The sequence below is a fragment of the Onychostoma macrolepis genome, chromosome 21 (assembly GCF_012432095.1).
Source record: "Onychostoma macrolepis isolate SWU-2019 chromosome 21, ASM1243209v1, whole genome shotgun sequence".
NCBI classification, from domain to species: Eukaryota; Metazoa; Chordata; class Actinopteri; order Cypriniformes; family Cyprinidae; genus Onychostoma; species Onychostoma macrolepis.
The window spans coordinates 20,633,051-20,646,152 of NC_081175.1; the positions used below are offsets into that span (position 1 = coordinate 20,633,051).

At 37.4% G+C, this 13,102-nt stretch overlaps 2 protein-coding genes across 12 annotated transcripts in view; both read left to right on the forward strand.

Moving 5' to 3' along the window:
* cacna1bb (calcium channel, voltage-dependent, N type, alpha 1B subunit, b) overlaps nucleotides 1–5,015 on the forward strand; it is a 126,337-nt gene extending 121,322 nt beyond the window's left edge. For all 11 annotated transcript variants that reach the window (XM_058759179.1, XM_058759178.1, XM_058759185.1 and 8 more), the window contains 2 exons: nucleotides 1,802–2,022; nucleotides 2,111–5,015. In XM_058759179.1, the coding sequence (XP_058615162.1) occupies nucleotides 1,802–2,022; nucleotides 2,111–2,659 (770 nt within the window). In that variant the 3' untranslated portion in view covers nucleotides 2,660–5,015. The remainder of the gene's footprint in view (nucleotides 1–1,801; nucleotides 2,023–2,110) is intronic.
* A 2,158-nt stretch (nucleotides 5,016–7,173) lies between these two features.
* si:ch211-196i2.1 (collagen alpha-1(I) chain) overlaps nucleotides 7,174–13,102 on the forward strand; it is a 62,920-nt gene continuing 56,991 nt past the window's right edge. Inside the window, exon 1 of the mRNA XM_058757166.1 lies at nucleotides 7,174–7,464. Within this exon, the coding sequence (XP_058613149.1) occupies nucleotides 7,344–7,464 (121 nt within the window). The 5' untranslated portion in view covers nucleotides 7,174–7,343. The remainder of the gene's footprint in view (nucleotides 7,465–13,102) is intronic.

Below are 13,102 nucleotides of genomic sequence, written 5' to 3' on the forward strand. Positions count from 1 at the left end.
GAGCCAGCGGCAAATTTGAATAGAACTGGCTGGGGTGACGCTGCTCTTGGTGGGTTCATGAGCGCTGAATGGTCGTTGACGCCCTGGAGCTCACATCTCAGAGAACATCGAAGCAAATTTTCAAAAAGACGTTGTCTTTATTAACAAACTGTAAATAATACAACAGATTAAAATACTTTTATGTCATCACCTAGCAGCCTCTTTTTATATCGTTATATCGTGTTGCTATGCAGTTTATATTATATTACTATAAGTTTGAATAAGATGAGACATTTGCCATGTACAGTATAGGTCTGTACAATCTTAAAGAATTGTGAAGAAAAATGGGTTGTTGTTGTTGGGGTGTTGCTATGCAATTTTATTTTATATTATATTATATTATTAATTTTATAAAATGTGACATTCGCCATATTCTATACAATCTTTAAAGATTATGAAGAAAAATGGAATACTAGTTGAAAATCCCAGCTTCCTTTGCTTAGCACAGTGATGTAAATTCTTTTAAGGATTACAGTGATCAGGTTATCAGGGTAAAGACTCTTTATTGCTGTCCTAAGCGCTTTGGTGTTGGATTTACTTTGTCAAACTCTCTCTTTGACTGAGAGCGGGGCTTACAGACCATTGCTAGAAAATGTGCTTTTGAACGGATTGATTTTTTAAAATTTTTGTTCTTGGCCAGTTTGTGGCATGACTGGGAAAGTTAGCAGTCGGAAAAAGCAGCTTGTGGCTGCTCATGAGGAGAGCGCTCTCAGGATGACAAAATGAACCACCTGTTATTTCTTTATTACAAGATTCCTGCTCTTTCTTTCCTGCTCCTCTCATTTTGTTCTTAGAAAACACTGGAACACAAACATGTTTCTCAGCCGGAGTCTGGCTCTGCTGTTAATAGATCAGTCAGCTTAGACTGAGTTGAAACAGAGCAATACATCAGTCCACTGAAAGCTCATTTTAGTTGGGTGTGTTTGTACTCAGATTTCAAACACATAGACACCCACATACATCTTCCTCTACATGTTTTTGTTTCTCTGTAGTCAAAGATCACAACAGCACCAAACAGCAGGGCTCACACATGCATACACACAAGTCACCAGCTCTTTTGTGGTGATATATAAGTGCCCTCTGGTGTTTTGAGTTCATAGTGGTTTCGGGTCGGTGTTGGACAGCAGTGTCTGATGTTTACAGACCAGTTAAATGGCCAAATGAGAAATGAATAATTAATCATTTAATTTAATTTGAAATGACACATTTTTGAGTAAACAAACAGCCCCAAAATTCAGCTTTGTCATGACAGGAATAAATTAGATTAAATTGTAATAATATTTTACAATATTACAGTTTTATTGTATAATTTATGCAACCTTGGTGAGCATAAAATACTTTTTCCCCCAAAAACATAAAAAAAAAAAAATAGAGAGAGATATTTTTTTAAATGTAACTTTTGATCAGTAGTTTGTATATGTCATTTAATAGATATAGTAAAGTATTTTTATTTAAAGTATTGTATTGTTTGAACCACTTGAATCACAAAACAACCTCAAAAATAATGATTGATTTTGAAGTACCTCTCTCTGTCTTCCATTTGTTGGGCAAACAGATCCCACCCATCTGTTTCACTGTCAGTCCCACTTTAACTTTCTCACGCCACTGTTGCTATGTTGGGCTGATCGCAACACTCAAACAAACAAGAATTGTTTTAAAAGAGCCACAGAACGTCATATTTTAACATTTAAAAAAATGCACAATTCAGCTGTGAATAGGACGTGGCTGATTAATATATGTGATGTATTTTTATATACAACAGCAGATCCAAACACTGAGTCGCTGCCTAGGGAACGAGCACGGGAGCGAGACCGCGGCCGTTCCCACGAGAGGAAGCACCATTCATCCTCAGCGGTGGAAAGGAAGCAGCGATACTACTCTTGTGACCGCTACGGCAACCATGAACAAGGCCACAGCGTGTCCGCCGGGCCCAGCAGATCCACATCGCCAGGAGAACCCCATGACCCAAACAGGCTTAAACAGGTCAGGTGGTTTCCCTCAGTCGCTCTAGTTTCCACACATTGCTGTGTGGCGATGACTTACTCTTTCTCTTCTCTCCATTGTGTTTCAGGGAGTTAACACAGCTAAAGGAACTTCAGTCGTTCATACCTCAGGCACCAGCACGCCCTGCCGCGGGCGTAGACAGCTCCCTCAGACGCCCCTTACCCCTCGGCCTGCTGTTGCCTACAAGACTGCCAACTCCTCTCCGGTCCAGCTCAACATTGCCCAGTCTACAGGGCCCTGCCCCACTCGCCTTAGTCGTGGCCTGTCAGAGCACGATGCCCTACTCAGCGGTAGCACCCACCGCCAATCTCCCGTGCCTGTCACTCGTATCGGCTCTGACCCCAACTTAGGTCCCCTCCAGCAAGACTCGCACTTGTCTGAATCGGACGACTTTCACGATGCCTTGAGCACGTACGGCACGGGCCGCTCCCCCAGGACTGCAGCCTCCATCGCCCACACTTCATCAGGTGCGGCCCCCACTTCCACGCTGCTCTCGCGCAGCCAGAGCGGAGTCCCCAACGGGTATCACTACTCCCTCGGAGTGAACGCGGCGCCTGGGACAAGCGGTAGAGCATCTGGAAGCTACCAGGAAACTGAGAGAGATGACTGGTGTTAGCATGATTCAATCTAGCATGAGTTTTATCATCTTTGCCCTAAGAGGAGGAGCCAATTTTTGGAGGGAAACAAGAGTTACGTCTGGAGTTTACACTATTACAACTGTTTACCATCAGCTTGAGCCTATATGGTTTTATATAGGTGTTCTTCTCTTGTTTAGAAAGTAACAGACGTCCTTGTTACTGTTTACGAAAGTTGTGGCAAGATGGAAAGCACTTGGAGGTCTTGATTGGTTTCAAACTGAATAGTTTAGCCTCAAGTGGCGCTCCCCACCTCTTTTAATTTCATTAGGGCTGATTCCACAAGGGTCACATACAGGTAGATGGTCACATCAGCTGTGCCTGTGATCAAGACCTCAGACCTCAGAGAGGAAGAAGCCCAAAAACACAAGCTATGGTGGAAACAGTTGTGCAGAAAAAGTGAGACATTTAGCTGTTGAGATTTGAGAGGTTCTTGACTCTTTGCACAGGACACAATGACTGAAAAGTTATTTCTAGGGATTTTGGCAGTGTGTCCACCAAAATATTTAGTTTTTTTTTTCTAAATCCAGCATATAATTTCAATTGTTTGCAGTGGGAGCACCACGTTTTAGTGTGACGTGGCGGCAAGCATCTGTTCCAAGCTGAGTGTTTCTGGTTGTTGAGAGTTGAACAGTGTTCATCTTTGGGTAAAATGTAGCACTCGTCACTGTTACTTTTTACCTTAACTGTCCATTTGCGTTGGAGGATGGGTGGGACAAATACAACACCAAGCAACTATCACATTCTACTTGTACAATGATTGAATAACCATTGTCTGACATCCCCAGATTACAACATTAATATGAAAAAAAATTATGCTTGGGAGGAACATTTGGGTCACCATGGGTCTACCAGGTAGGCAGCTAAACGCTGCGCCTCCAAAGCGCTCTCAAGTGCCCACAACTGGGCATTTTCAGAAGAGTTGCTGGCATTTTCGGTGGCTAAAAACTCTTTGGTGGACACACAACCTTAAGGTTTGCGCTGCTGTAATTCTACTTCTTTCTCTAGCGTGAGTGGAAAAGACGGTCTGCTCCCACCTACTGAAAAAAGGCCAAATTGAACTCACTTTTCTATCAGACTGCAGTAGATTGAATATCTTTTCACAGTGTTCCATTTTGTACCTTGTAAATGATCCGAGTGTAGCTGGACATTACGTAAGGTCTAATCCTTTTCTTACTCTCGAGAGGTAAGATACCAAGTGCCTAAACTTTGAGATTTTATTGCCACATTGGTGCGTGATGCATTACGAAGCATTTGGCCTAAAAGAGGCAATGAACAGATGCTGTACGCTGTAGGTTAAATGTCACTGATATTTGTTTCTTAGATGTACTTGAGCATGTGTTTGAGGAAAGAGATTGCACAAAACAAAGACTGTAGCGTTGTAAAGTTTAGGTGGATGTTAATGACGTCGGTCTTTTCTGAGTGTGTTATTGAAACGATTCAGGGGAAAATAGATGATATATTAAAAAGCTAATGCAGTTGAGTTATAGAAGACTGAAAGGTTGTATTTGTTGGTTGCTGTTGATGTCAGTGTTGTTTCCAGAGGGCATATTATAAGCTCATATCTTTCTCTTTCAGTAATTGAGGAAGATGGTGAGAGCGACTAAAGCGCTTTGTCTACTTTTTATTGTATCTATTATTCACCACAAACAAAAGATTCAGTGCAATCTATATGAAATAGAGAATGTTGTTTTCTCTTAATTAGTGAGATATTGTAATGTTTTTAACGAGAATTAACAAAGGTTAATTTATTCAGAATATGTATTTTACTCTGATCCTGCCCATGTCTTCAGTTTGTCGACTTCGACTGTGTCTTTTCTATCTGAAGAGTTTATTACATGGTGGTATTTTTAGGGTGAGCCTGCAATAGAGTGCAACAGTGGCTGCCTGCGTTTTCAGCGGTCGTGGTTCTGGAAGTGTTTTACCATTCATTGTCTTTATGGGAATTTCAAGCAAAACAGTATACAAAACATACAACTTTCTGATTTATAGTATAAAAGCTACTGAAAAAAAATGAATAAATTAAACATATCTTACGCGATTTTCATGATTGGCAAATCTCTTTGCAGGATTATGAGTGCTACAATACAGTAGTTCTTTACCAGGATTTTTTGCTTAAGAATCTCAGCAGTGGCTATGGAGAAAATGAATGGAATTTTTACCTGTGGAACCTGACTGTTGTGCTTTATTATATCTAAATGCAGGGAAATGTTGACTGTTGAAGTACAGTAGGGCTATGCAACAAAATGACACTTTAGGACTGCTTCTCATCCTGTAGCTTTGTCTGCACTCAAAACAATCTAGCTTTAGCACCAATGGGACCAATTCACCACTTCACCGAGATCTATATATATATATATATATATATATATATATATATATATATATATATACACAGGATGTGTAGCTCACCTAAAAATGCCAGATTTTTAATGCAGATGCATTGCTTGTGCTTGATATTGATGTGCCCCCTGAAAGTATAACAATTAGTATAGTGGTATTTGTACTGGTTGCACTATAGGTGGGGAATTGATGTTGTGTTACGCAACCTGTCGCTAAAAGAAAGGTTAATGTAAAGACATTTGATTTCTTTATTTTTTTACAGTATGTGATGTCCTAGTGAACTACAGTACCTTTGGCCACCATTTCCGTTTTGGGATGGAGATGAGTGTTGTGACCCTGATAGATCTTTGACTTCCCTTTATTTAGACATCACCTTTCCTCTTTAAAAAAAGTTAATAAAAACAGAAAAAAACATATACATATATATATATGCCAGGTGCCAAATTTATTACAGCACTAGTTTGTGTCTGTGTGCTGTATACTTTGTCCAACTGACCTGTGGCTAATCTCTTTGGATGATGTCATGTTTGCATGTTATGATGACATACGTATGTGCATGTAGGAAATTGTATACCTTCATCCATGTTTTTCTATGAGGAGTTAATTGGCTGTGGATTTTTTTTTAGAAACAATCTTTGATACACTTAGCCCTGGATTTCTGGGAGAAAATTAGAGGTCCCTTCACTTCTCAGTTTGTTGTAAAGGAGTTGTTGAAAACAGTGGAGCGATGCACAGAGACGACTGCCTCCTGTGATCTGATGATCCATCTATGATGCCATATATTTCTGCTCATCGACTCTTATCAGTCTTATCATTTCTACCATTTACATTTTGTATGAAAAAGCATCACTGACTTGAGAGATATATGGAAATAAAACTTTGGAAAAAAAAATGTTGCCTTAATTAATCTTTTCTTTTCGGGTTTTAATTTGGTAATAAAAAATGTTTGTGTCATGGACAAAGCTGAACCTGAACCTAGTTTTAAAAAAAAACTAAGGCTGATGATACACGGGGCAACTTTTTGAGCAATGTTGCTTGGGCACTTTCCAATTGAGAAAGGGTAACTAATTTCTATCTAGATCAGTCATGGGCCCTGTGTCTCACCTGGATGCCCATTGACGGCAACATTGATCAAAAAGTTGCCCAGTGTATCATCAGCCTAATGTCTAAAATAAAATAAAAATGTATTAAATGAATATATTTTAAATTGTTAATATTAATTATTGAATTATTATTAAATATTAAAATGTTAAAATATATTCATACAATTTTCATTTTACTAATTTAATTTACCCGTACATTTCATTTAGCAGATATTTTTTTTTATCTAAAGTGACACATAGGCTAAATGAAGAATATCACAAGTAATTTCATAACTCATAAATTTCAACTATTAGTACATAAGCCAAAGCACAAGTAGAAAATGTTTGCACTAAAACACTATAACACGCACAAATATATATATATACAGTTTATGTATAACATATTGTCATATGTAATATATATGACAATATATGTTAATTTATACATTATTTATTGACATATTACTATTTTTTAAATGTTTAATGTTTCATTTGATTATTTCATAAGTGTGACCCTGGACCACAAAACCAGTCACACATAGCACGGGTATATTTGTAGTAATAGCCAACTATGCATTGTATGGGTCAAAATGATCGATTTTTCTTTTATGACAAAAATCATTAGAATATTAAGTAAAGATCATGTTCCATGAAGATGTTTTGTAAATTTCCTTCTGTGAATATATCAAAACTTAATTTTTGATTAGTAATATGCATTGCTAAAAACTTCATTTGGACAACTTTAAAGGCGATTTTCACAATATTTTTTATTTCTTTTTTTGCACCCTCAGATTCCAGATTTTAAAATAGTTGTCCTATCCTAACAAAGCAAGCATCATTGGAAAGCTTATTTATTCAGCTTTTCACGTAATTGATGCATTAAATCTCAATTTTTGTTCCAGGGTCACAATTAGTATCCAGCACAGTCCTCCTCAGCTATTCTCATGCACTGAGATGTTAATGAGTCTTGAGATGCTGCTTCTCATTGGCCTGTGGCGAGGGTGTAGGCGGAGCCCTCGAGCAAATACTGTACTGATGAAGGTGTCTGGCGGCAAGCGCGCGGTGTTCGCAAGGTGAGCACAGTGACGCTGAGGCGCGGAGGTAAAGCGGCCAAACTTCAACGGCAGACAGGCGCCAATCCATTTTTAACGTCCTCAGACCATTCTTTTTCACTTCTAAGCTATTAAAATGCGATGAAAAATCACAGTGCCTGTTTTGCGGCTTTATAAATTAGGCAGACATGATGCTGGCGCCTGTAGTGTGGACAGCTGTTTTATTAACTCTGGTAAATGCCACCATCCTGGAGAGCGGTCCAACTGAAGCACCAGATGTGGAGAGCGGCTCGGGGATGCTGCTGACAGGTAAGACGTCAAAATGTAATTAATTACTGTAATTATTGTACCTAATAGAGTATAATGTTCGTTTGTTTACACTTCTTGAGAATAGCGCGTTACAAGGTGCCTGACTGGCCATTATTGTTGCTAATTTGCATGTTTGAATCATTTTTTTGTAAATGGTAAATCCATTCTAACTTTTGTATTACATTTTTAATCTAAGATAGATAACTTAAAATAAGTGATGGAAATATGAACTTTCTCTCATACATAGGAAATGTTAACTTATTGTCTTGATGTTGAAAGTACGTTTTTGTAAATGTTTTATCAATATGTTTGATGTTCAGTGTTTCCCTCTGGGAGCCGCTGTTGTTTCAAGTTTTACTGTATATAGGAGCAGGTGCAGCAGGTACTTAAAGGGATAGTTCACCCAAAAATGAAAATTCTGTCATCATTTACTCACCCTCAAGTAGTTCCAAACCTGTATGAATGTCTTTGTTCTGCCGAACACAAAGGAAGATATTTTGAAGAAAGTTTGTAACCAGGCTGTTTTGGGGCACCATTGACTTCCATAGTAGGAAAAAGAAATACTATGGAAGTCAATGGTGCCCCAGAACTGCTCTGTTTCCCACATTCTTCGGAATATCTTCCTTTATGTTCGGCAGAACAAAGACATTCATACAGGTTTAGAATTACTTGAGGATGAGTAAATGATGACAGAATTTTCATTTTTGGGTGAACTATCCCAATGAACTATTTTGACACCCCGCCTGTTTAAATCACACAACTGCTGTTTTTCCAAACATGAGGGCTAAACTAGGGGTGTGCACGCACACACATGTTAAACACTGGACAGTGATTGCTGCATGAAGCACCTCACCCGTTCTTGCTGTTTTGTCCAAACACATGTTTAACAGATTTGTGGCAGATGTGAGGGCAGTTAGTTCCAGCAATCTTGGGAGAAGGTAGAGGATGCCATCATCTCCACAAACAAATGTATATTGGCCTGAATTCTTTCAAATTGGCAAAAGGTTCCTTTGCATGTGCATTATGCACAAGCAGATGGATTTGAATAATGATGCTTATGTTAAACCTGATGTTCTTTGACCTCTGCAATTAAATTGTGTTTATGATTGATTTGTACAATGGGAGCATGTTTAGTCAAAACTGGCAAACTTGCAATGTCCCCCAGAGCTTTATTAGCAAACATTGCAAAATAATCAGCTTTTTGCTATAGTGCCATACTAGTAACTAGAGTATTTTTTTTTTTTTTTGCCTTTTTTGCCTTTTTTGCCAGATTTTTGTAGTATTGCCATTAAGGGATGCAGGATGTATTGATATCAATTAAAAATAAATTTTATGTTGAATATATGTCAAACAATACTGCATACAAATGTATGCATGCTCATTGCCCTTCTTGTAGCATTGTTTTTCACTTTAATTGATTGTTTTTACACAAAATAGTATAATTTTTTTTTTTATTGTAGTATACATAATTATTTTTAAAATAAATTAATTTCAACATTTAATTGTAATTCTAATTAATAGAATTTTAATATTGGTTATCTCTGAAGCAAAACAATTATCGGCTAATTGGTACGGATCAGAAAATGAATTTGTGCATCAGCTATGCATACTTTATTTTAATATCAGTTGTTCGCTGAAAAAAAAGGCTAATTGGTATTAACCAGAAAATTAATTTGTGACAATTTAGTTTGCAAAACAACTCTGCATAATTACACAAATACATATCCCATTAATATTTATCATTATTATTATTGTTAAGAAAAAATACAAATCATTAAATATTCATAATGTGTAAATATTTATTGTTAGTAGTATAATGATCTTTCACTTTTGAGTGTGGCAGAAAGCAAATCTAAATCATTTTAAAAAGTGTTTGTTTTACTGATTAAAAAATAGCAGTCATAAACAAGCGATTTCGGTTGATCTCTATCATTAAAACTGCTCAAGTTCCTTTATACTTTCTCCAAAAGTGTATAAAGCTTGTAAGAGACTCATGAGAGAATTTCGGCTCTAAACAATCTTAACAAACCACAAGGACCATGTTTGGTACCAAACGCCTGTTTGCTAATGTTTCATCCATCTTGTAAAAACCAGAACCGCGACGCACACTCCTTGGGTTCATTAAGAGACTTTATTAGTTTTAGCTCATTTTTCTTTTCAATTATTTTAATCAACCTTCTGTGATCTCAGCAAACCTACAGAAAGGTAGACTTGGCTTTATGAGCTCAGATTTTACAGGTCAGACTGACAGATGAACAGGTTTATTAAATCCAGCTGAAGAGTAAATGTAATCACTGAAAGTCGGTGTCCTACAGAGTGCCATGAAAAGCCCATTTAAGCTCCACAGGTTCAGACCGAATAGTTATGTCATGCACACACACACACACACACACACACACAACGCTTCTCCAGGTACTGTAGCTTTATAACCAGCACTTGTCTTTGTGAGGTGGACGCCAGGTTATTTCAAAATTTATAGCTGTTATGCCAGCGCAATAAAACCAGTCGTGCTCACACGGGTTCTGTTGTTTTTGCGAAATCAAAACACACTGGGAAATGTGATGAAAATATGATCGCCAATGATTCTGACAGATGACATCATGTGAATGCCGCCCACCATGGATGTGTGTGAAAAGTGCATGTAAGCAAACTTTTCATGGCTTTTCACACGGCACAAACTGCTGCGATGACAAACTCGTTTGCTTGGTGCTGTGTATCTTCTGTTGTGTTGGTCAAAGCTGCTTTTACTGTATTTGAGTTGCTTTGGATCTTTTGACAGATTTGATGAATTGCGTTCTTTTGTTTGGTGTCTTTTTTCCAACCAGATTCATTTGTTTGAGTTGGATGCATGCAGATTTCTTTGAACTCAGATTTATTTTCGTTGAACCTAAAACAAAAGCATCATGTCACATATTACAAGCACTTGTTTTTTACTATACACAATTATCGCTGATAATATCCCTTCTGTAAAACCCATAAAGTTATTTGACATCATACAGATCGCAATGTTGTTATGAAAACAATGTTTTTTTCGAACAGTTAGAATTTTTTATATATATATAAATATGATCTATATTTGGCTAATGCGCTTGTTTTCCATAAAACACAAGATTATCACATGCTGGATAACAAAAACCAAACATTTGCCTTTTCCATTGTATTTATTATTAAATGCCTTTGAATTCAGGATTGTTGTGACTGAGGATAAAGGAAAATAGGACCATATGTTTCTATCTGAATAACATACTGTAGCTAAGTCTTGAAGTCTTGGATGAGGGATTGCACTTATTCAGTAACCAGAATTTAATAGTTTAATAGTTTCTTCAAGCCTCAGATTAATAGAAATCTTTAATAATATTAGGTGCATTTTTCTTACATCACATTAAAAAACTAGTCTTTCTATGAGATACTGTAAGTTTTGCACCATGTGACCACCATATGATTGAATTCAGTGATGTCAGAACGGGATCGTTCACCAAAAATGAAAATACTGTACTCATTTGCTGAACATCATTCTGTTTCAAAACTGTATGACTCTTCTGTGGAACACAAAAGAAGATATCTTTAAAAAATGGGGTTTTGTCAATATAATGAAAATCAGTGGAGTCCAATATGGACTAAAAGAAATTGGTTCAGTGTTCTTTTGGACCCCATTGACTTTCATTGCATAGACAGTATAGTTGAAACATTCTTCAAAATATCTTCTTTTGGGTTCTTTGGAACAATTTTTTTGGTGAACTGTCCCTTTAACCTTAATTAATATTAATTTGAAGTTAATATTATTATTAGGTTAATATTAGCGTGTTTGAGTCCACATCTTGCCACACAAAACCCTCAAAAAATGACACATATTGGTTTCTTAAGCCAGTGATAACTGTGCTCTCTAGCTGAATGATACCAATGACTTCTTTGGTTTGTTTTGATTGTGTTAATGTGAACCTGCCAGGTTTTGTCATTGTCATCTTGAGGGGGTTTGATTGTAGGTTGGCGCCTTTTACTTCCGAGGCCCCCTTAGTGCCTCCAGGCCAGTGTGATTACACTCAATCACCGCTGTAATGTAATCTGCAATGTCAATGTCAGGCAGACAGACAGCTGGGGGGAAACTATAGGTGTTTTTACATTCTAAGGGCTTTGCAGTGGTCGTGCGATTCAGATGGGATGTCTAGATATAAACATGCCACAAATATGATCATTTTTCTTGTGGGTTTGACACTCCTGTTGAGGCCTTTTGAGATTGTAAACGGCACACAGCTGCCTGTAATGACACATCGCGGGGTGCTTTGTCTCCTCAAATAGCTGTTGATCCAAACAGTGAAGCAGAAACCATGGTAATATTATGTTAGCAAGGAAGAAAAATAATGAGAACACTTGGCATCAATATGATTTATGCATCTGTAATAATTAGAAAGGGAAGGTTGGTACACTACACTCGCTCTCCATTGTTGTCTTTTTCTTTCTTTATGAAAGTAACATTCTCTTTTGATAAACAGATCTGAAAGCTTCAATGGCTTCCCGCGTCCAGGCTTAAAAAAAAAAAAAAAAATCCCAGGCATCCAAGGAAAACACCCGCCGTGAGTTAGGAATAGTGCCTGTCTGCTGGCTAGCTGACAAGAGCAGGCCTGCTGTAGATTTGGACATAATGATGCTGTTGGCACTGTTTTGCCTGGAGGGAAACCTTAAAACTATCAACATATTGTAATTTATCTTAAAAAAAAAAAAACGGTGGGTATCTGAGACTAGAATAGCAGCCCCAACATCACTGCTTGTGTTCCACACTGAAACATGTGCCAGATGATGTCATGCTGTTCATGGGTACTTAAACACACACTCATGTATTGGACTATTCAGCCAACAATACAACCTGTTTCTACTGGCACACACTGGGGACCATTGACCTGTGGGCACTATGAATGACATCACCACAAGCCAATCTGGGAAAATAAATAACCCACTGGAACATATGGGCCAAATATGGCACACACATTTCTGTTTAAATAACCTCTGATTATAATATCTGTGCGGAACCAGAGGTGGATTTAATTAGCTTGCGTTAACTTTTAAGTTGAAGCTGTTAATGGATTGGTTCGGTTTGACATGCTGATAGCAGACACTAATCTTTAGCCTTGACTGACAAAATGCTAAGTTTAATGTTTGTAGTTGCCGCTAATTATGTTGAGAGTTTTTTTTTATTTGTTTTTTTTTAGATTCATGACTAATGGTTGCTGTTTGAATTATGACAAGCAAGATAAATGGCTTCATAGCAAATGATGATAAAACCATCGTGCTGTCAGCATTTTTTCTTTACTGCCTTTTTTTGGTCTCTGCTTGTTTGTAAATTGTCAAATATCTCAAAACTCTTTGCTTGACTGGTCTTGAATAATGACAGGCTTTCTAGTGGAAACTGAGGTTAGCTATGTTCTAAAGTCAAATCGGCTGGTTCTGAAGACATTTGTTGTGAAGAAATTAACCTTTTCTTTTCAATTTTCTTTTTTTCCCTTTTCTTTTCTTGTTTTGCATTTGTATTATTATTATTATTATTACTATCATTATTATAAAGTCTTAAAATGATGGTTCACCCAAAAATGAAAATTCTGTCATTAATTACTCACCTTTATGTCGTTCCAAAAACCGTAAGATC